This window comes from Cnephaeus nilssonii (genome assembly GCF_951640355.1).
Source record: "Cnephaeus nilssonii genome assembly, chromosome: 20".
Classification (NCBI taxonomy): Eukaryota; Metazoa; Chordata; class Mammalia; order Chiroptera; family Vespertilionidae; genus Cnephaeus; species Cnephaeus nilssonii.
In genome coordinates, this window is record NC_137091.1 from 36,356,246 (window position 1) to 36,378,702 (window position 22,457).

The window sequence follows — 22,457 nt, forward strand, 5'->3', positions numbered from 1 at the left end:
GGCTTGGTGTCCTGGATTGCCCTGGTCATCCAGGATGCCAAGCCTGACAGGAGAACAGAGCAGGAGATGGGCTGGAAGGCTTGGCGTCCTGTGTCGCCCCAGCGACGGGGAGAGTGGGGGGAAGGCTGATCGGGAGAGTGGGGGGAAGGCTTGGTGTCCTAGATTGCCCCAGAGCAGAGCGGGATATGGATGGGAAGGCTTGGTGTCCTGGATTGCCCCAGCGATCCAGGACACCAAGCCTGATGGGAGAGCTGAGCGGGAGATGGGCAGGAAGGCTTGGCATCCTGGGTTGCTGGGGAGGGCAGTTGGGGGGACCAGGCCTGTAGGGGAGGGCAGTTGGGGGGGACCAGGCCTGCAGGGGAGGGCAGTTGGAGGGGACCAGGCGTGCAGGGGAGGGAAGTTGGGGGGGGGGACCAGGCCTGCAGGGGAGCGCAGTTGGGGCGACCGCCTGCAGGGGAGGACAGTTAGGGGTGACCAGGCTGGCAAGGGAGGGCAGTTAGGGGTTACTTGGGCCAGTAGGGGAGAGCAGTTGGGGGCGACCAGGCCTGTAGGGGAGGGAAGTTAGGGGCAATTGGGCCAGGAGGGGAGCAGTCAGGCATCAATCAGGCTGGCAGGGGAGTGGTTAGTGGGTGATCAGGCTGGCAGGGAGTGGTTAGGGGGTGAACGGGCAGTTGGACATCTCTTGAGGGGTCCCAGATTGGAGAGGGTGCAGGCTGGGCTGAGGGATACCCCCCCCCCACTCCCTGTGCACAAATTTCGTGCACCGGGCCTCTAGTATGCTAATGATATGCTAAGGCCACTCAACCACTTGCTATGATGTGCACTGGCCACCAGGGGGCAGACAATCAACCAGTCGTGATGATGTGCACTCACCACAAAGGGGAAGAAGCTCTGACCAGATTAGCTTGCTGCTGGGGTCCGTCCAATTGGGACAGAACGAGATGTGTCAGACATGCCCTGGAGTCCTCCCACAGTACCTCTCTGGCTGGCCAACCTCCCGCATCCCTCCCAGCCCCAATCGTGCACCAGTGAGGTCCCTCGGCTTGGCCTGTGCGCTCTCACAATCCAGGACCCCTCGGGGGATGTCAGAGAGCTTGTTTCAGCCCAATCCCGCAGGCCTGGCCGAGGACCCACTGGTGCATGCACCAGACCTCTAGTACTTGTTATAATCAGAGAGTTTAATTATGAATTTACTGATGCTGTCTAAGGGCTGAGGCACAGCTAAAATCATTCCCACATTCATTAGCAGTTATAGGTTTTTTTCCCAACATGAATCCTCTGGTGTAGCCTCAGGGACAAGATCTGATGGAAAGCTTTCCCACATTCATTGCATTCATAGGGTTTCTCCCCAGTATGAACTCTCTGATGTTGATTAAGGTATGAGCCACAACTGAAGGCCTTCCCACATTTGTTACATTTATAGGGTTTCTCTCCTGCATGACTTCTCTTATGATGAATTAGAACTAAAGCATCACTAAAGGTTTTCCCACATTTACTGCATTCAAAAGGTCTCTCTCCAGTATGAATTCTATGATGTCGATTAAGTTGTGAATCAGTTCGGAAAAACTTCCCACATTTGATGCACTCATAGGGCTTCTCTCCAGTATGAATTCTATGATGTTGATTAAGGTGTGAGCGATAGCCAAAGGTCTTCCCACATTCATTACATTTAAAGGGTTTCTCTCCTGTATGAATTCTTTGATGCAGAGTAAGGGCTATGCGTCTGCTGAAGGCTTTTCCACACTGATTACATTCATAGGGTTTCTCTCCTGTGTGAATTCTCTGATGTTGATTAAGGTGTGCACTCTGTCTGAAGGCTTTGTTACATTCCTTACATTCATATGGTTTCTCTCCTGTGTGAATTCTTTGATGTTCAACAAGGAAGGCAAAACGGCTAAAGGCCTTTCCACATTCATTGCATGTAAAGGGTTTTTCTCCAGTGTGGATTCTCTGGTGTTGAGCAAGATGTGCACTCTGTCTAAAGGCTTTGTTACATTCCTTACATTCATATGTTTTCTCTCCAATATGAGTTCTCTGATGTTCACTGAGAAAGAAGTGAACATCATGGTTAAAGGCTTTTCCACAGTCATTGCATGCATGTGGTTTCTCTGCACTGCGAATTATCTGAGGTTGAGTAAAGAATGAGTAACAGCTAAAGGAATCACCACATTCATTGGGTAATTTTCCAAAATGTGTTGTTTGACGTTGAGTAAGTAATGAGTGGAAACTTAAGAGATTTGAAAAATCATTACTTTCATAAGGTTTCTCCCCAGGAGGAATTCCTCTATATTTACTAAGGTATGAACTCTGGTTAAATTTTTCATATTTATTACCTATTATAGATTCCCTCTCAGCATGTTGTCTTTTATGCTCCACTGGGACTGAATTTGGGGGGAAAATTTGATCATAAATATCAAATTTATGTACTGGCTGTACTGTGGGAACTCTCTGATGCGATAAAAGTACTGACTTCAAGATAACACTTTTTTCAGAATTATTATAGTCATTGTCTCTTTTCATAGCATAGATTTCCTTAAGACTTGCCACTTGCTTGAAATGCCTCTCCTGATTTCCATGCTGCTTCTCAAATTCACACTTACATTTCCAAGTTTTTCTGAAACTGGAGCATTCAACATCATGACTTATTAGTCTTTCCATTACTATGCTCTGAGATATTTCCTCTTCATCATCAATGTACCATTTTGGAGATAATTCCTTAATTTCGTACCAAGAATCCCAGTCTGAAAAATATAAAGAAAGCAAATTTATCTTTTATCCTTTGCAAGGAGAAAGCAAACTATTATAGAAGAAATTGAAGAATTAATTGGAGGAATGAGGAAAGAAAGCACATGGTTCTGACATCTCTCAAATTAGGTTATGCAATATAAACAAAATACAAAGAAAGAACAAAGAATGAAGAGAGCTGCTAGAGGAAGGTATATGTGCTGGTAATGAGGAGGTGACTGGGGAAAAAGGTTAAATGCAAGACATCAATAAGTAGACAAAATTAAATGCCAAAAAGATAAAGATTTGGAGACAACTGTGTAGATCATAATCACAGTTTCCCTGCCTCTAGTCTTTAAAGTCTCCAGGCCATCCTGCACTATCCAGTCCTATTCATAAGATGAAAAGATCCATAAGGGTATGGATTGTTTACTTATTTTTCTTCTTTTTGTTGCATCTAGTACCTAGGGCAATGGCAGCATTTTGTTGAATCTCTGAATCCTGACTAAATGATCAACAACTTCTAAAATTTTATCAGACCAGAGAGGGAAATTTTTCTCCCCTCAGTGTCTAGAAGGAATCTAAAAGTCAGCATTTATCAACATTGAGATAAAAATGATGCCTCAGAGTATATACTTAATATTTTCAGGAGAGGATATTGGTTGCTATAAAAGAGATAGAAAACTATTGTTTAAAAGATGATCTCAAAAAGAGTAAAATGAGACAGTTATTTTTCTGACACACCACAATAATCAAATGATATATTCAACTATTTAGAATCTACTACTAGAGCACCTAATAAAGGAGAAAAATGTCTGAGACACAGGTCTTTCTTTTGTAAAACTCTATTAATAAAGAGAAAATTCTGTGCATAAAAATTCAATATGCCACATAAAGAATTAGTTAGTATGATACTGATTATGAGTAGTATAAATGTCAGAAAATCAGAGATCAAAACTCTCTCTTAGTTAAGGAATAATTCCCGGGGAATATGAGCTTGATTTTCATACTCAAGCTTCACCAACAAAATGATTTTCAAGTCTTTGATAAAGTTTCCAAAATATAATAATTATTTCCATGATGGAGTCATTTTCATGTTTTGAAGAACTTAGTGATTATTTTAGAAATGCACATGTTATTATTTTTGGGTTAATTAGATAACAGTCTTTTCCATTAACTGTTTACCATCTGCTGAAAATAAAGCTGCCTCCATACTAGGTCAGTACAAAATTGGAACGCAAGAACATATTATTCATCTGCATCTTTATACTCTCTTCTTCAAAGAAAGCCCCTACACCCACCAGTTAGTTCTTCCTAAGTACAGCTATGGTTATTATCCTACCTGGACCCCTATCTCAACCCAGGCCTGAGAGGACTTTGTTCACTTATTTTCTGTTAGGTCCACACTGTTGATCTTTCTTTCTATAGAAGTACAACTATTTCTGTTTCCTCACCCATTCTCCTAAACCTCTTCTGTATCTATCTCTCATGAACACTATAGTCCCTCTTACCAAGAATAAATCTCTAGTGAAATAGAATATAAAATAAACCCCACATAAACAATACAAAAGACAATGAAACCAAGAGCTAGTTCTTTGAAAGGATAACAAGATTGGTAAACCTTTAACTAGACTGATCAAGAAAAAAAGAGGAGCCAAATAAATAAAAGCAGAAATGGAAGAGGAGAGTAACAAATTACACCACAGAAATACAAAGAATAATAAGAAAATATTATGAACTATGTGCCAACAAATTGGACAACCTGGTAGAAATGCATACATTTCTTGAAACATACAATCTTCCAATATAAATGGAATCAAGAAAAAAAGAAGGAAATCTGAACAGACCAATTACAGCTAATGAAAATGAAGCAGGAAAAAAAAAAAAAAACACCACACACACACCCTTCCATCAGACTAAAGTCCTGGACTGGATGTCTTAACAAGTGAATTTTACTTAATATTCAAAAAAGAACCAACATCTATCCTTCTTAAATTACTCCAAAAAACTCTAAGAGGGAAAACCCCTGGGTGATTTCATGAGGCCAACATTATTCTAATTTCAAAACCAGATAAAGATACAACAACAACAATAAAATTATAGGCCAATATTCCTGATGAACATAGATGCTAAAATCCTCAACAAAATATTAGAAAACTGGATCCAGCAATACATTAAAAATATCATACACCATGATAAAGTGGGATTTATTCCTGGGATGCAAGATTGGTACAATATCCACAAATCATTTAACATGATACACCCCATATATATATATGGTCATATGATTTCTATCCTTCATTTTGTTTATGCAGAAAAGCATTTGACAAAATCCAGCACCCATTTATGCATATATATATGATAAAAATCCAGCACCCATTTATGATAAAAACTCACAACCAAGTGATAATAGAGGGAACATATCTCAACATAATAAAAGTCATATAAAACAAACACACAGCCAACATCAGACCCAATGGGGAAAAACTAAAAGTGTTTTCCTTAAGATAAGAATCTTGACAGGATGTCCACTTTCATCACTCTTATTCAACATAGTACTGGAAGTCCTAGCCACAGCAATAAGACCAGAAGAAATAAAAAGCATCCAAATTGGAAAGGAAGAAGTAAAATTGTCATTATTTGCAGGCTCCTGAATGTAGAAATTGCATTCTGGGTTTATGTTGCATCTGTCAAAAAGCTAAAAGAAAACATCATGGGACAGAGAGATTCAAAGGATTCTTCTCTAAGAACACTGATGAGGTTCTACTTTTAACATGTATTCTTCAACATTGCCAGGCAACACACTGACCTGAACCTCTTAACAGGCAGCTTTTAATTTGTGCCTGGAAATTACATCAGCCTAAAACTCTAGGAGAGCAGGTTAAGGCCCTAATGCTTTTTATTAGAGAGGCTTTTTATTCACTTACTAGAGGCCCGGTGCACAAAATTCATGCACGGGGGTGGGGAGAGTCTCAGCCCTGCTTGCATCATCTCCAATCCAGGACCCCTCGGGGGATGTCTGACTGCCTCTCGCAATCCAGGACCACTGACTCCTAACTGCTCGCCTGCCTGCCTGCCTGATCGCCCCTAACTGCTCCCCTGCTGGCCTGATTGCCTCTAACCGCCTCTGCCTCACCCTGCATCCAGGATCCAGGATTCTTGTGCTTCCCTCCTTCTGGCCGGCTGCAGGTACCCAGACTGTGAACAGGCGGTTTTGCCCAGGCCACAGCTGCAGGTGCTGACACCTGGAACTGTGGGGCAGGTGGCTTGTCCCTCTCCCTGGCTGCAGGCACAGCCACTGGCATCCAGGACCGCAGGGTGGGTGGCTTGTCCCTCTCCCGGGCCACAGCCTGCCTGGTCCCCATTCCTCTCTCCCCAGTATTGTGTTCTGAGCCTCGACACTGTGATGACCATTTGCATATTAGCTCTTTATTATATAGGATAGGATTATTGGCCTGTCAATGGAGGCCCCTGAACTTCATGCCTACGGGATGCAGCCTCTCACCTTCTGTGCCAAGTACCCATAGTTATTTTCATTTTCCGCTCATAGAAAATAGGATCAGGGACTTTTCCTTCCTAGTAAGAGGATTGATTCCTGACTATAACACTTTCACAAAATGTTCTAGGTATTTAGAAAAAGCTAATAGACATAGCAAGGAATGTCTTCTCTGTACTTTTAGGGAAACCTACCCCTGGGTCCTAACTCCTACTTTACTCTTGAGTGGAAGGGGACTTCCATACCTCTTTCATCATGTAATATACATGAACCTGCAGAAGCTGGGAGAGGGGATGCCAGGGAGGCTAGAAAGCTATTTTGAATAACAAATTTACCATTCATACAATCAACAATATTGGCTTCATAGTTTTTCCTTCCATTTTAGGATGACACGAGACATAGGAAGAATTCCTTCACTGGGTAAACTGGCCCGATTAACCACCTTTAATTTTATAAAAGGCAAGGGCAATGGCAGAGCTATAGGTGCAATAATTGGGAATATAAGAAAATAAGACACTATGGGGTGCATCCAAAAGGAACAAATCCCGCAGAAGTTACGTGACTCTGGCAACAACATGTAGGACAGAGAATATTCCCATGCCCAATGAGGAAGGGGCTGGAGGTGGAGCACGTGGTAAGGCCAGCTAATCCAAGGCCCAGGGAGGCTAGGAGTTTGGGATGCCTACTCCTCAGCAGGGTAAAGGTAAGGATATGCAGGGGTCCTCAAACTTTTTAAACAGGGGGACAGTTCACTGTCCCTCAGACCGTTGGAGGGCCGGACTATAGTTTTAAAAAAACGATGAACAAATTCCTATGCACACTGCACATATCTTATTTTGAAGTAAAACAAAACAAAACAAAACAAAAAAACAACGGCAAAAACACCCACATGGGGCCCACGGGCCGTAGTTTGAGGATGCCTGTAAGGGGATGCCTGAACATTCCCTAGCACTTTTCTCCTCTATTCTCTTAGAGATGAGGAACATTTCATCTATTCCCCAAGATTCGCCCCTGGGATGCATCTTAAAAGAGCTGGAATAAATTTGAACCCCCAGACTTTAAAGTAAAAGAGATTAGTATTTTTCTATAATACGGGTTGGCCCCAATACAAACTAGAGGATCAAGAGATATGGACTAAGAATGGCAAGCTGAATTTTAATACCATCTTATAAATTAACCAATTTTGTCACTGACAAGGCAATTGGACAGAGGTTCCTTTTGTCCAGGCCTTTAAGGCCTTAAGGAATGACCTAAATTTATGCAAGGGCTGCCAGATAGATCCTGCAATACTTGCTGAAATGACCCATGTTCCTAAAACCCACTTAGAGGAAGAAATAATGTCAACAGAAGTCACATAGGCAATGACTCCTGAACAAACACCATACTCCTCTTCCGGGGGCCCAGCTCCCCATACCATGGAATCCTAGTTAAACGTCTTTTGTCCCATTACAACAGGCAGCAGGACTACAGGGTATCACTAAGGTACTGGGTTCCATTTTCTATGTAGTACCTAATGAATATAAAGGACAAAGTAGAAGTGTCACTGATGATCCTGACAAATTTATAAATGAATGGAGAAAAGTTACAGCAACTTTTGATGTAACTTGGGAGGGATCTAAGCCTTCTTCTATAGGAAGCTATGTCCTCAACTGAAAGGAATTAGTATGTCGAATGGCATGGGAATAAGCTGATAAGCTAAATGTCCAAAATCACCAATTTCCCTGGGGAGGTAGGGCCATTCGCATAGATCAGTGGTCGGCAAACTGTGGCTCGTAAGGCACATGCGGCTCTTTGGCCCCTTGAGTTTTTAGCAAAGGCCAGCTTAGGAGTACCCTAATTAAGTTAATAACAACGTACCTACCTATATAGTTTAAGTTTAAAAAATTTGGCTCTCAAAAGAAATTTCAATTGTACTGTTGATATTTGGCTCTGTTGACTAATGAGTTTGCCGACCACTGCCATAGATGATCCAAACAGCAAAGAAATCCTGGGATGTTGGACACAGACTAACGGCTTTTATTCCTCCTGCATACAGCAATACATCTACAAATGATGACTCAACAAGGCTATCAACCTATACATCAAAATCTATTGGACCAGGCTGCACAGCACTTCCACTCTACCCCAATGTAGCCACCGTGGACAGAGAGCGAAGGATATTGGGCAAATACAGTTCTAGGTCCAAATTCAGCAGGTAGTAGATTCAGAAGCCAGAACTGTGTCCCTCAACTTCCCAAGCGAATTTGGTCTATATCAATTAATGGGGGGAATGTTAGAGTAGGTAGCTGGATAGACATGAATCAGAATAGTTAAGATCTATGGGACATGGGAGACATGGCAAACAAGAATTAACCAAGAGTTAGCCAACCCAAGAGTGAGGAAGGGGAGACTTGAAACCTCCTCCAGGATGTAGTCTAACAGATAGCTTAATATCCGGGTGGGGCCAACTTGAAACCTGAGGAGGTTTTTTGTGTGTGTTTTTTTTCACAACCCAACTCCGGAGTATAAAATTTCAAAGGTCAAAATGAGCAGGGCACTTGGTTAGACTTTGGCCAGCTAAGCTGGAACTATATCTGAGTGTATTTCCTTTTTTACAAATAAACTCTAGCATGCTTTGCTGCTATTTGGCACTGTCTCTTGTTTGAATTCTTTCCTACAAGCAAGACAAGAGCCAGGGGTACAGAGACAACCTCTAACATATAGTTAAGTGAAAAAACAAAATGCAGATAATCTAAGGTATCTCCTTGTATGCTACTTTTCATGTAGCATACAAGGAGATACAAGAAACTACATATGTATCTGCTCATTTGTGCAAAAGAAACATAAAGAGAACAATCCCAAAAATAAAGAGACTGGTAATCTACAAGGGGTGAGTAAGAAAGGGGTACAAAGAAGTAGGGAATAAAAATAGGATAGTAGGGATGAGAAGGGAGCAACACATTTCTGAAGATACATTCTTAAAGAGCTCTGATTTTATTTGTTATAGCACAGTAATGTTTCAGAGACCAAAAATAAACAAATAAGTAAAACACTACAATTAAAACCAAAGAGGATGTGGTAGGAATCAAAATTAGAACACAAACAGTAACAAGGGAACCTAAAAAAACTAACCTAAGTAACTTTGAAATATAGTACATTGACTAAATACTGTAAGATTAAAGAAACAAAAAAGAACCATATAAAAATAGTGTAATCTAGTTGGTAAATTTGTTTCTCAAAGAGAAATAGATGGGAAATTCTGAAATTGACTTTATGTAAATATTAAAATTGAGCAAATAAGTAAATACATTGTTTCTCATTGTCATAAAAAGAAATTACAAATAAGTAAAGGAAGAAGGCTACAATAAACACTGTGAAGCAGGACTAGAATCATTATATCAATATAAATAGATAGTTTTAATATATAAAAAGATAGAGGCAAAAACATAGATGTGTGTGTATGTCTATATGTGTGTATGTGTGTAATACATATATTTCTCAGCTCAATCTGTGGTGAGGGCTTAGAAGCAATGACATCCCAGTAGCACTGAGCACACTTAATGCCCAGACCTTCATTTCTAATTATTTCAAAAAAATAAAAAAGGAAGCAGGACTCTTTGGAAAGTGGTTGATTCAAGGCTGGGGTAAGTAAAACAAGATGAAGTTGGAACACCTGGAATTGCAAAGCAAGTGCTCAAAAATGATGGGAACATGTTAAAAGGTCAAAGAAACTAACTTGAAGGAGATGCCAAATGGCAAACCCAGAACAATTTTAGCAACTAAATAATGATTCATTGGATTTACTTCAGAAAAAATAAAAACCCATGATTCCATAAACATAAAGAAATAATTGAATATATAACAAAATGGGAGAGAAGGAACAGCTCTGCCCTACAGAACAATCCTAATTAACATAAGAGGGAAGTGAAAAAATTCATTAGGTCAGGACAGTAATAACTGTTGCAGATAAGATCCATTAAGCCAATGGAGGCTAAGATTAGTTAACAAAAGTTTTAGAAGAATCTGAATAGTTTCACAGTATCTCCCCCAACATATTTATTAATTACAATAGAAACACTGTAATCTTACAATGGAGAAATGAGGCAGACACCACTTTCACCCATTAATCATCGTCAGCATCATCCATAATAAGACATATCAACATTATGATGCCCTGAGAGGAACATAACATTATTTTTGTGGCACTTTTTAAAAAAATGCATTACACATCAATATAATCATGAGAAAACATCAGATTAAACCCAGATTCAGTAGCTGCAGATATAATGACCCATTTGTTCAGTAATGTATATATGAAGATTCTGAGAAAATTTCTCCTGGATGATGAAATCAGCAGATCACCTAATGTGTCTGAGTGTCTTAAACTAAGCAGAAAAACAAATATAAAAGGCCCCTGGACAATTATTAACTACAGGCACAATAAAAAGTTATATAGAAGACTGGTCAAAATGGCAGTGTAGTTAAATGCAGTACTTACATCCTCTCACAACCACATCAAAATTACAACTAAACTAAAGAACAACCATCATTCTTAACAGCCAAATCCCAACTAAAACAGAAGTCCTATAGCTAAGGATATAAAGAAGAAGCCACATCAGGTCTCAAAAGAACTGTTGGTCCAGAAAGAAACTCACTACAGACTGATTCATTTGCCTGTCAGCATAACTATTATTGCTCGTCGCACATTCAATTCTTATAAGTATATCTCTAGTGACACATGATTTCGCTCATCTAGGGGAAATGATGAACAACATAGACTGATGAACAAGAACAGAACCAGAAACAAGGAGGCATCGATCGGACTATCGGGCCTCAGCGGGAGGATAGGGGAGGGTGGGGGGAGGGGGGAGAGATCAACCAAAGGTCTTGTGTGCATGCATATGAGCCTAACCAATGCTTAAGTTCAACAGAGGGTTGGGGCATCCATGGGGAGGGGTGTGGGATGGGAATGGGGGGATGAGGACAAATATGTGACACCTTAATCAATAAAGAAATTAAAAAAAAAAAAAAAAAAGAAGTACAAATTGGTAGTTACAGAACAGTCATGGGGTTATAAAGTATAGCATAGGAAATATAGTCAATAATCCTATATAATAAAGAGGTAATATGCAAATTAACCCTCACGCCTTCACAAGATGGCTGCCTTCACAGGCCAGCAGGGTGTTAGTGAGGGACGACCAAACGACTGAACAGCAGGCTGTGTGGGCGACCAAGCCAGCGTGGGGGGGGGGGGGGCAGTTAGGGGTGATCAGGCCAGCATGCAGAGGCAGTGAGGGGTGATCAGGCCGGCAGGCAGGTAAGCGATTAGGAGCCAGCGGTACAGGATTGTGAGAGGGATGTCCGACTGCTGGTTTAGGCCTGATCCCAAGGGGTCCCGGATTGGAGAGGGTGCAGGCTGGGCTGAGAGCCCCATACCCTGTGCACAAATTTTGTGCACCAGGCCTCTAGTATTCTAATAACTATGTATGGTGTCAGATGATATGAAACTTAATAGGATGATCACTTAGTAAGTTATATAATGTCTAATCACTGGAATGTACACCTGAAACTAATATAATATTGTATGTTAACTGTCATGCAAAATACTAGTAAAAATGAATTTTAAGAAGTTTACAGAAAAAAGTAATCTTTATATGTACAGCACTGCTGTGACAAGCATTTAAAATTCATAGTAATGTAAACACTGATTTCAATCAAAATTATGATTTTGGTGAGACAGAGATTGGGGCATAGGAGATATATGTATGTGTGTGTGCACGCATGTGCATATGTGTTGGACTCGGGATAAAAAAGTACTAAATTATTATTTTCTTGGTGAGAAAATATTGATAAAGATTAAACTTAAAAAAACAATCACAAAATAGGAAACACCAAAAGAAACTGCAAAATAAAAGAAAGTGGATCGCTATAGGGAGAGGGAAACTGGGAAGCAGGGCAAGAGACTGTCTTTTTTAAAGGAATAAGTCTTATAAAACCACTTGACTCTTTAAACACTGTGCATATATAACTTGGATAATAACTTTCATGAAAATAAATCTATAAATGTATACAATTCTGACTATAAATAGGAAAAAAGAGCTGGGAAAGACTGGAATTCAGAGTATAGGTAGAAGTATTAGAGCGAATATAATTTAAAATATATAGGAAGGAAAAAAAATGAAGGTGTAGATGAGGTTTCAGGGAAGTTCATGCTAAAGAGATTTCAGTTTTCTTCTGGAACCAGGGCAGCCTGATCATGACCACTTGGACTGAAACCTTACAACAGCCTGCCCTACCCAGTTCCCATCACTCACCTGTATATTGACCACCTGACATCTCTTTCTCCACTATCCAAGGTTCCTTCCCTTGCTCCAATAAGGAGATCATGTTGGGCTTGGAAATGGAGAGTCCTGTATACAGAAGAAAAATGAAAGCGGGAGAGGCAGAATATGCTATAGCTGTTCTAGGACTCATATCTCTTGGTCATTAGGCAAGAAAGGATACTAGAGAAAGGGCTAGAGAATGGAGGATGAAGAAGATGAAACTTCTTCCATAGCAGTGGTTCTCAAAGTGCTAGAGCAAAAGAACCATCACCTAGTAACATCAGAAATACATATTCCCAGTCCCTAACCCAGACTTATTGAATCAGAAACCACAATAGTTCTCAAACTTTCATGGGCATTAGAATCATTTGGAGGGTTCATTAAAACCCAGACTACTGGGCTTATTCCCAGAGTTTCTGATTCCACAGTCTAGAATGAGACCCCATAATTTGCAATTTAACAAATTCCCATGCCACACTGATACTGCTATTCCAAACCATCATTCTACAGCAAAGGGTGTTACTCATTTCAAACACTAAAAAACTACTTCAAATCATTCCCTGGGAATAGAAGTAGAAATTCAGCTAACCACTAAATATTCCCAATGGAGGAAGCAAAAACACCCTAGAGGGAAGGTTTTGAGTTATGGGGGAGACATCCTTACCAAGCCATACCAAATTCCTGTAGTTCTCCAACATGACATCTCTGTATAAATCCTTCTGAGATGGGTTCAGCCATTCCCACTCTTCTTGGGAAAAATCTAGAGCCACATCCCTAAAGGTTACCAACTCCTGAAATTAAAAAAAAAAAAAAAATCTTGTTTGTCAAGTGCTCCCATACAGTCATAGCCAAAAAAAAAAAAAAAAAAGAAAGAAAGAAAGAAAGAAAGAAAGAAAGAAAGAAAGAAAGAAAAAAGAAAGAAAAAAGAAAGAAAAAGAAAGAAAAGAAGAAGAAAAAAAGAGTTCTGCCAGAGTTCAAAGGTCTAATTGGTCCAAGGAAAATGATTATTGGGTAACAAATACATGCCCAGGTTTTAAGAAAAAGGGGGACATATCAAAAACAGACATCCCTTGAAAATAATAAATTTTTGCAAAAGAGAAAGGAAATATACAAAGAAAAACTTAGCTTATAACATGAAACATGAATTTATGACATGAAAGTATATGAATAAAGGCAAAGTTTTATGTTACATATACTAAGTATCAAGACATTCTTACAGGCAGAATCCTTTTATATTCCCCAAACTGGGGTATCACCTGGCTCAGAGTAATGAAAGAAGGTCTAGACTCTGTATGTGAGGAAAACTTCCATGAGTGTATCTTGAAGAAATAATGAAGCATATGTGAAGAGATTTAAATTGGAAGGTCATATTTAAAAATCTGGAAAAAACTTACATGTCCAAAAATTAGAATTTAAGCTGTACCACTGATATAACAAGCTGTATAAGTGGAAGAATACATGTTTTATAAGCTCATGTATATCCAGTGTCTATTATAAAACCTGTCACATTGTAAATACTCAAGAAATATTTGCTCCTTAGTGAAGATTCAAATGTACATCCATATGAAGGAAAAGTACTCAATGCTTAAAAATGGCAGTTCCATTTTGCATTGAATGGTCTCATTTTTTATTAAAAATAATAAAATATGAAATATGGTTATTCTACACAAATATGGTTATTCTACACTAAAATATGAATAAACGTGCCTAGAGAAAAGAAAACATACAACTACATAGTGTTACATAACTTTCATGTAGCCCTCTACACTTCTGCATTGCAGAAGGCTAACCTATATTGATGACATCAAGAGACTCCTTTTTCCTACTCCATTTTCAGTTGGGTTAAAAATCACATGCAAGATATGGGAGGGAAGTGAGCAAGGCTCAACATTTTTCCCCCTGGCTCCCTCCTTGTAACACCACCCTGTGTGATTTCTGTCCTTCAATCAAAGGCCTCAGTGGCTGTCAGGTATCTCTTTCTCTGGGTTCAGGCCTAAACTCAGTAAACCCCAAGGTATAGCACTATCCTTTGTAGTTTTTCTATATACTTGTAAATAGTTCCCTTTGAGTTTCTTACCAGAACCCTGACTAATTAACATGTTGATCCAATGTGCTTCTAGGATATTACCAGAGATCCAACAAAAACACCACTAGGCAACTCTACTATACTTCCTTAATAAATTCACTCTCCCACACCCTGACGACTATTTCATACTGTCTAACTACCACCAAGTACTCCCCTGTTCTCACTTTGAACTTCTTCATCCTCTAGCCCAGCAGTCACCAACCTTTCAGACCTCACGGACCACCAGTAGTCCATGGACTACCGATTGGCGACCCCTGCTCTAGCCCACCATATATGTTTACTGACCTGTATCTGTAGTCATATATTCTGCCTTCCTTCTGTTACTACAGATAAAACTCTAGGCTTCCTATATAAGACCAATCCCTCCTCTTGTCTAATCAAGGACATTGTCTCCTTTCTCCCTTGTAAACATCATGGAGATATCAGAACCTCCCTTGTATTACCAGTATTTTCTCACTTTACTGAATTATTCCTATCAGTATACAAACTAATACAATATTTCCATCTATAAAGAGATAAACAAATTTCTTTCCATGATCTCATTCTGGCTATTGTCCCATTTCTCTACTCTTTTTAATAACAAAAGTCTTAACTGTGGTACATATACACAATGGAATACTACGCTGCATTAAAAAAGAAGGAATTCTTACCATTTGCAATAACATAGATGGAACTGGACAGCATTATGCTAAGCGAAATAAGGCAGTCAGAGAGAGATAAATATCACATGATCTCACTCATTAGTGGAATATAATGAATATAATTTAAATAAACTGGTGAACAAAAACAGACCCAGAGACAGAGAAGTGTGCCGCACCAGCACAGCCAAGGGTTCGGCAAGCCTGAGGGAGGGCCGGCAAAAGATGAAGAAAAGACAAAGAGAATAAGCTGGGTCTAGGTGGATCATCGGTGCGTGACTGAGACCAGAGAACAGATCCAGACTGCAAGCTGATGCTTTATTTTATAGTCAGAGGTAAACAAGGTAATTTACAATGTTCTTGTAAGTTTCACTTGTGTTGGCAACACTTGCTGCATCCCCACAGCCCATTAGCTATCCAGAAAAGATCTAGGGAGCAGTCACAAGATCAAGCTTAATTATGCTAAGAGGGCGGTGCCCTCTAAGCTGGGACTTGTTTTCGGCTTTGCCAGCAGGTCAGTCTGAGACTTAACCCTATAATCACTCCCTACAGAGAAGCATTGATCAGACCATCAAACCTCAGAGGGAAGATAGGGGAGGGTGAGGGTAAGGTAGAGATCCATCAAAGAACTTGTATGCATGCATATAAGCCTAACCAATGGACACAAACACCAGGGGGGTGATGGCATGAGTGGGGGGTGGGGGGGCAATGGGGTAATAAGGACAAATATGTAATACCTTAATCAATAAAGAAAAAAATAAAAATTAAAAAATAATAACAAAAGTCTTCCAAAGACTTGTTTAGATCAGTGATGTCCAACAGAATACAACATGAGCCACAAATGTAATTTAAACTTTTTCAGTAGCTACATTAAAAAGGTATATGCAATAAGTAATTTAGTAATATTTTTATTTAATCCAATATATCTAAAATGTTATTTCAACCTGTAATAAATATGCAAGTATTAATGCTTTACATTCCTTTTTTACTGAATCTTCAAAGTCTAGTATGTATTTTATATTTATATGGCACATCTCAATTTGGAGTAGTCACATGTGGCTAATGGGTACATTATTGGACATGCCTGTCCAGAGCTCATAGACATGCTCTGGGTATTTGAGTTTCCAGAATTCCCACTCAAATGGCTTCAAGCTTACTTCCAGAGCCTGCCTGTACCTCTTATGTGTCCAATATTCTTTTGATCTGTCTCTATTCTCACTTTTAAGCCCTCTATTCTCTTTTACATTTATTGCAATGATGCTTTCATCCAAATCACTCTATAAAGTAGCTCTTTTTTTATCAGCAGCTTCCATGTTACTAAATCCAGCAGTCAGTTCTCAGTCTTCATCTGCCTCAATTTCTCTCAGAATAATGTACCTCAGTTGATCATCACCTTGAAAATTTTCTACTCTTGACTTACAGGAGTTCTGGTTCTGGTTCTCCTTCTACATCAATCCTGCTCCGTCTCTTTTGCTGGTTCTTCCTTTTCTTGTCAGCCTCTAAATGATGAATGCCCTAAATTCAGTCCTTGACCTCTTTCCTATCTACATTTACCATAGTCCTAACCTCAAGGTAATCTCATCCTGTCCTGTGTATGGCTTTAAATACACTAGTGACTCTTGCCCTAACCGGTTTGGCTCAGTGGATAGAGTGTCGGCCTGCGGACTGAAGGGTCCCAGGTTCGATTCCGGTCAAGGGCATGTACCTTGGTTGCGGACACATGCCCAGTGGGGGGTTGTGCAGGAGACAGCTGATCAATGTTTCTCTCTCATTGATGTTTCTAACTCTCTATCCCTCCCCCTTCCTCTCTGTAAAAAAAAAAAATCAAATAAAATATATTTTAAAAAATAAAAAATAAATAAATACACTAATGACTCTCAATCAACATTCCACTTGGATATGCAATAGGTCTCTCAAACTTAATATATAGAACTCAATTCTTTTTTTTTTTTTTTTACAGAACGGGTACCTTAAAAAAAGAAATTACCATTATTGGTACATAATTTATATCCAGCAAAATGCACACGTTTCAAATGTATGCATTTGAGTTTTAATAACTGCATACAAACACGCGACTAGACATTTCTGTCACCACAAAAGGGCTGCTCCTTCACCGTCAACTCCAACCCCCACTCCAAGGCAACTACCAATCTGCCTTCTGTCACTATAATTCCATTTTCTTTTCTAGAATTTCACATAAATGGAATCATATGGTGTGAAAAGCCACAGCCAGCGTGGCTTTGGGGTTCAAAGGCTTGGAGAAGGAGCTGACGCACAAACTGATACACAAGACAAGAAATACTAATTTGATTATGGGGGGAAACCAGGGAAAAGCTCAACTGTAGTAGTCAAGTTCCTTTCCCAACTGCTTTTATTTACTAGAATACACAACTGCCTTTTAGAAATGCAAACAGACATATCAATGGTAATGTTTAGTAAAACAGTAAGATTATCAGGTTTGGGGTGAGTTCGCTTTAGGCCATTGAGTCAGCAGTAGGTAATAAAATGTAAATATTCACCCTGTGAATATCAAAGGGAGTCCAAACTCAGCCTTCTGGTGGACTCCTCACATTTATATTAATTACTATTGATCTTGGTTTCTAGCAATATGGTGTGCCAGTTATCGATTTACGGCCTCACAGTTGCAAGTTGCTAAACTGGAGTTTGGCCCTTTCAATCTTTTTCCTTTGCGGACTGACGTAATGTTAACTTTTTCCAGTAGAGGGAGCTAGGGAGATGCTGCAAGAGGAAACGGCTTTGCTTCTAACTTCCAGACATGGTTCCCCAGGGCAGGCGGCTTCTCCAGCCCAATCCCACAGTGTTCCTGCTTCTCCAGTGGTTGGGAGCCAGCACCTTCCTCAGGCACCCACCTCAGGCAGTTTCCTAGCCGAGTGCCTCTGGTGAGACAATTCTTTGTGAACTGTTTTCTCTAGCGCCCTGGAGAACTGACTTCTGGTAAGTTCCAGAGGGTGGATTCCAGCAGGTTCCACAAGTGCAGCACCATAGAGACTCCTTTGCCCTTTAGTGAGTCAAGGCCAAGGGTTTTCCTGTGAGATCAGGATCCTGGGATGTCATCGAGTTCTCTATCTTAGCTCTTAGGGTTAGTGACTGCTTCTTCTATCTGCTGTTTCTTTTTTCTTTAGCATTCTCTTTATTTCTTAGTAGCCAATCCCTCTTACTCCAATCCCCTGCTATAATGCATAATGTATATTTAGCATTATCTCTTCATTTTTTTAAATTTCTTTATTGATTAAGGTATTACATATGTGTCCTCATCCCCCCATTAACCCCCTAAACCCCTCCCCACTCATGCCCTCACCCCCCTGTTGTCTGTGTCCATTGGTTAGTCTTATATGCATGCATACAAGTCTTTTGGTTGATCCCTCCCCCTTACCCCCACCCTCTCCTACTTTCCCTCTGAGGTTTGACAGTCTGATTGATGCTTCTCTCTCTTCAAATTACTGTGTGGGTTCAGGCTCCTGACTGGACCTGACAAATATAGTATATGCTTCCTGTCTTCTTTCCTTCACCGTAATGTCTGCATGATTCATCCACATTGTTGCATGTATCAGTCAGTAGTCACTCCTTTTTATTGCTGAGTAATATTCCAATGAACAGATAAACCAGTCTGTTTATCCATTCACCATGATGGGCATTTGGGTTGTTTCCAGTTTGGGCAAATATGAATAAAACTGTTATAAACATTCACATACAAGTTTCATCACATGCTTGAGTATAACATTGAGTAAAATGTTATTTTAAAAATTGTCTCATGGAAGGATTATATGAAAAAACTAGAGGCCCGATGCAGGAAATTCATGCAAGAGTAGGCCTTTCTTCCCCCAGCTGCTGGGACCGGTTTCCCTCTGGCACCCAGGACCCGGGCTTCCGTCACAGCCCTGGCTTTGTCAGGAAGGATGTCTGGTCTAATTAGCATATTATGCTTTTATTATTATAGACTAGAGGCCCAGTCCGGTGCATGAAAATTCATGCACTGGAGGGGGGTCCCTCAGCTCATCCTGCCCCCCTCACAGTCCTGGAGCCCTCATGGGCGGGTGGTGACCCGGCGATCAGGGGAAGGTGACGCCCCCATCACACCTCTGCTGTTGCCACTGCCGGCAGTGCAAACCTTGGCCAGCCCTTGTTACCTGAGCCTCTGGCGGCCCTGGGCAGCTGGGCAGCCGCCATCCAAGGCTTGCCTGCGCCTCAGGCCGGCCCTGGGGGCTGAGGTTTAGTCTGGCCACACCATGCGCCTGCCACACCCCTGCCCACACCCCCGGCCCTGGCTAGGTTGAAAGGACTGTGGGACTCCGGCGGGGCTGAGGGGACTGGGCACCGCCATCTTGTGGCTATGGGCGCTGCCATCTTTGTGACAGCATGATAGTCAATTTGCATATTCCCTCTTTATTAGATAGGATGGTGGAGAGAGGGCTATCTGGGCTATCTGTGACTCTCTCTGTATTCCAAAGTCCTAAAAAATGAGGTAGCATTTCTGGAAACAAAGTGAAAACCTCAACTTACCTGGGATTCACACAATCCAACAGCCATTCTTCCTTCCTTCTTCAATTTTCTCTTTTGGAGAACAAAGTCCTAAAAAGGGAGAGTTAAGGAAGAAAAATGGCAGACCATCCCTATGTTGCTGATCTTAGACTTACAAAGACAGAACTATCGCCCATCTTGTGGCCCCCACAACCCCAGCCCTACTCATTTCCAAGATCTGAGAAAAAGGCCAAAACTGATATTAATCCCTGAAGTTCTGACTGATAATAACATATAGCCTGAATTCACCAAAATCTAAAATCCATCCTATGGCTAACAAGGAAGTATGATCTGGCCCTGGCTGGCCCTTAGACCTTATTTCCCCCCTTGCTTACTCTACTCTAGGTACACAGGTTTCCTTATAGTTCCTCAAACACTGTGTGCAGTCTTTCTTCAAGGCTGCTTGTTGCCTTTGCTTTTCCTATTGCCTGGACATGTCTCACTCCCTTTCTTCATTCCTATCTGTGCTCAGTTGTCACCATATCAGAGGGCTTTCCAGTCTTTTTTCCCTTATTTTGATTTATTTTTCTTCTTAGAATTTAACACGCTCTAACATAGTACTTACAGTTGTCTTTCCAATCAGTGGTGTAGATCTAAGAGGGCTAGGATTTTTTGGGTCCACTGGTATATCTCTAGTGCTACAATAATACAAAAATCATTGTTACATTCTCAAAAAATATTTGGTAAGTGAATAAATAAATCTTACTGTGCCTCCTGTAATATGTAATATGTTGTATTTGTCATTAACTTATTTAATCTTCACAAAACTGCAAAGATAGGTGTTATTATCCCCATTTTACCAACAAGTGAAATTGAGGTTCAAAAAAGTTTAAAAACTAACTTGAAGTCATAAGAGTCAAGGCTATAGTGTGACTCAAACACTGGTTCTCTTTCAAGAGACCACAATGCTTGAATGAGAAATATTCAATATAAACTGAGAAATCAATGCCATATATTTCTTAGAGAAGCATCTTTAGGAATGGCATATATTACCACTATTACTCCACAGAAATGAAGTCAATGCCAAATTTTAACACTAAACCAGTAACAAACTCCACATCCTCAAATATGTTCCTTGTACTCTCAGAGCTTACATTTCTCCATTCTGAAAATGAGAATAGTTGTGCTTGACCTAAAATGTAGGCTACATGACACCCTAATTCTGGGCTACTCTGCACTAGCCAACTCAGTCTCTAACCAAGTTATTTCCTTAGTGCAATGCAGCTTTAAATTGTTCATAAAAGCCTTTGTAACCTGAGAGGAAAATCGAAGTCTTCTCTGCATCTGAGTGCCCTAAGTAGTATCTGCATAAAAGAAATGTATTTTAAATTTTTATTTGAAAAAAAAAGCTGTGTATCCTTTGGGTAATATTTTCCAAGTTTGAGGTGAACCAGCTGAAAAAAAGTTGTGTTAAAGACTTGGGCATTATATAGCCCACAATCTGCTCCCAGACTCTCTACTCCTTCACCCATTGTCTGTATGTCCTCGGGCAACTTAATCCACTTCTCAGAAACTTTTTTTCCTTACTGTCAAGATTGCATGAGCCCAACTCTTGGCATACAGAAGTGATCCTTGTTTCCACTTAGATGCTCATACATTTTGGAAAGGAAACGAGAATATTTTTCTTTATTAACTGAGAAAGTCAGAACCAAAAATTTAGCTCACTTAGTACATCAGAAAAAGAGCTGCGGATCAACCTCTCTCAGTGCCAAACATAAAAGAGCATGACGAGGAAAATGTTAACATCTCCAATTCCATGGCCTAAGGAGAGGAAGACTGAGCTTTCAGGGTGCGATTTCCCATCGCACCGGCAGCCAATTTGAGAATGGTCTCACCACCATGTCCTCGGACTGGGTTCACAAAGGGGCTGAAGGAAGAGAACCAGATTTAGTTCTCATGTTCCAGAGGTTCCTGCTGCAAGACCGCCGACAACACCCTTAGAACCCAGGGCCTCTATTTTTTTACTTTGGTAATTAAAAGCAAGGACTCGAGAGCTAATCCCCGTTTTGTCCCTTATTAACCGTGTGAACCTGGGCAAGTGATTTTAACCTTCCTGTAACTCACAATCACACATTCACACATTCGTGAGTCACACGAATTCTCACCCCATCACACCCATAATGTCATACACAAACACAGTCACATTAACACAAAGTTACAGGTGGTGATAAGACAATTACACACACGCGCGCGCGCGGTGACACACAAAATCACATTCTATCACACCTGTAGCCTGTCACACAGTCACCCAATGACACCCACCTGGTCGTCGTCCTGTCCCATGTGGTCCACCCCAGCTCACTTCTCGCTCCCGCGCGAAGCCAGGCCCAGCTCACACCTCCCAGCCCCGCGGGTTCTGGAAACCCGACGAGCCACCCGAGACCCGCGACGTCGCCTCCCAGAATCCCCAGCGGGGCGGAGAAGGGCGGAGGCGGAGGCGCGCTGGACCCCAGAAATCGGCCGGGGAAACCTACAGCTACACGGGTTCAGACTGTCTCAGCTTTTCCTCGAGACTCCGCGGACCTCCAGCCCCAGAAGGCTTTGCGCAGCCACGTTCTTTGCTAAACTACATTTCCCAGAGGGCCCAAGGCCCGCCTCTGCTTCGCGCCGGCGTTCCCGGCGGCCTTAGGTGCGGTGCCGCAGAGCCCAGTGCCTCTCCGGGCGGCCCTGGG

General features: G+C 41.0%; 1 protein-coding gene across 1 annotated transcript; it reads right to left on the minus strand.

Moving 5' to 3' along the window:
- Nucleotides 1–1,097: 1,097 nt before the first annotated feature.
- ZNF527 (zinc finger protein 527) lies at nt 1,098–22,299 on the minus strand. The gene is made up of 6 exons (XM_079799997.1): nt 22,048–22,299; nt 20,351–20,423; nt 19,768–19,836; nt 13,187–13,313; nt 12,514–12,609; nt 1,098–2,741 (listed from the first exon to the last, which is right to left on the minus strand). The coding sequence occupies exons 3-6, from the start codon at nt 19,792–19,794 to the stop codon at nt 1,243–1,245; spliced, it is 1,749 nt and encodes a 582-aa protein (XP_079656123.1). The 5' UTR covers nt 19,795–19,836; nt 20,351–20,423; nt 22,048–22,299; the 3' UTR covers nt 1,098–1,242.
- Between the last annotated feature and the right edge of the window lie 158 nt (nt 22,300–22,457).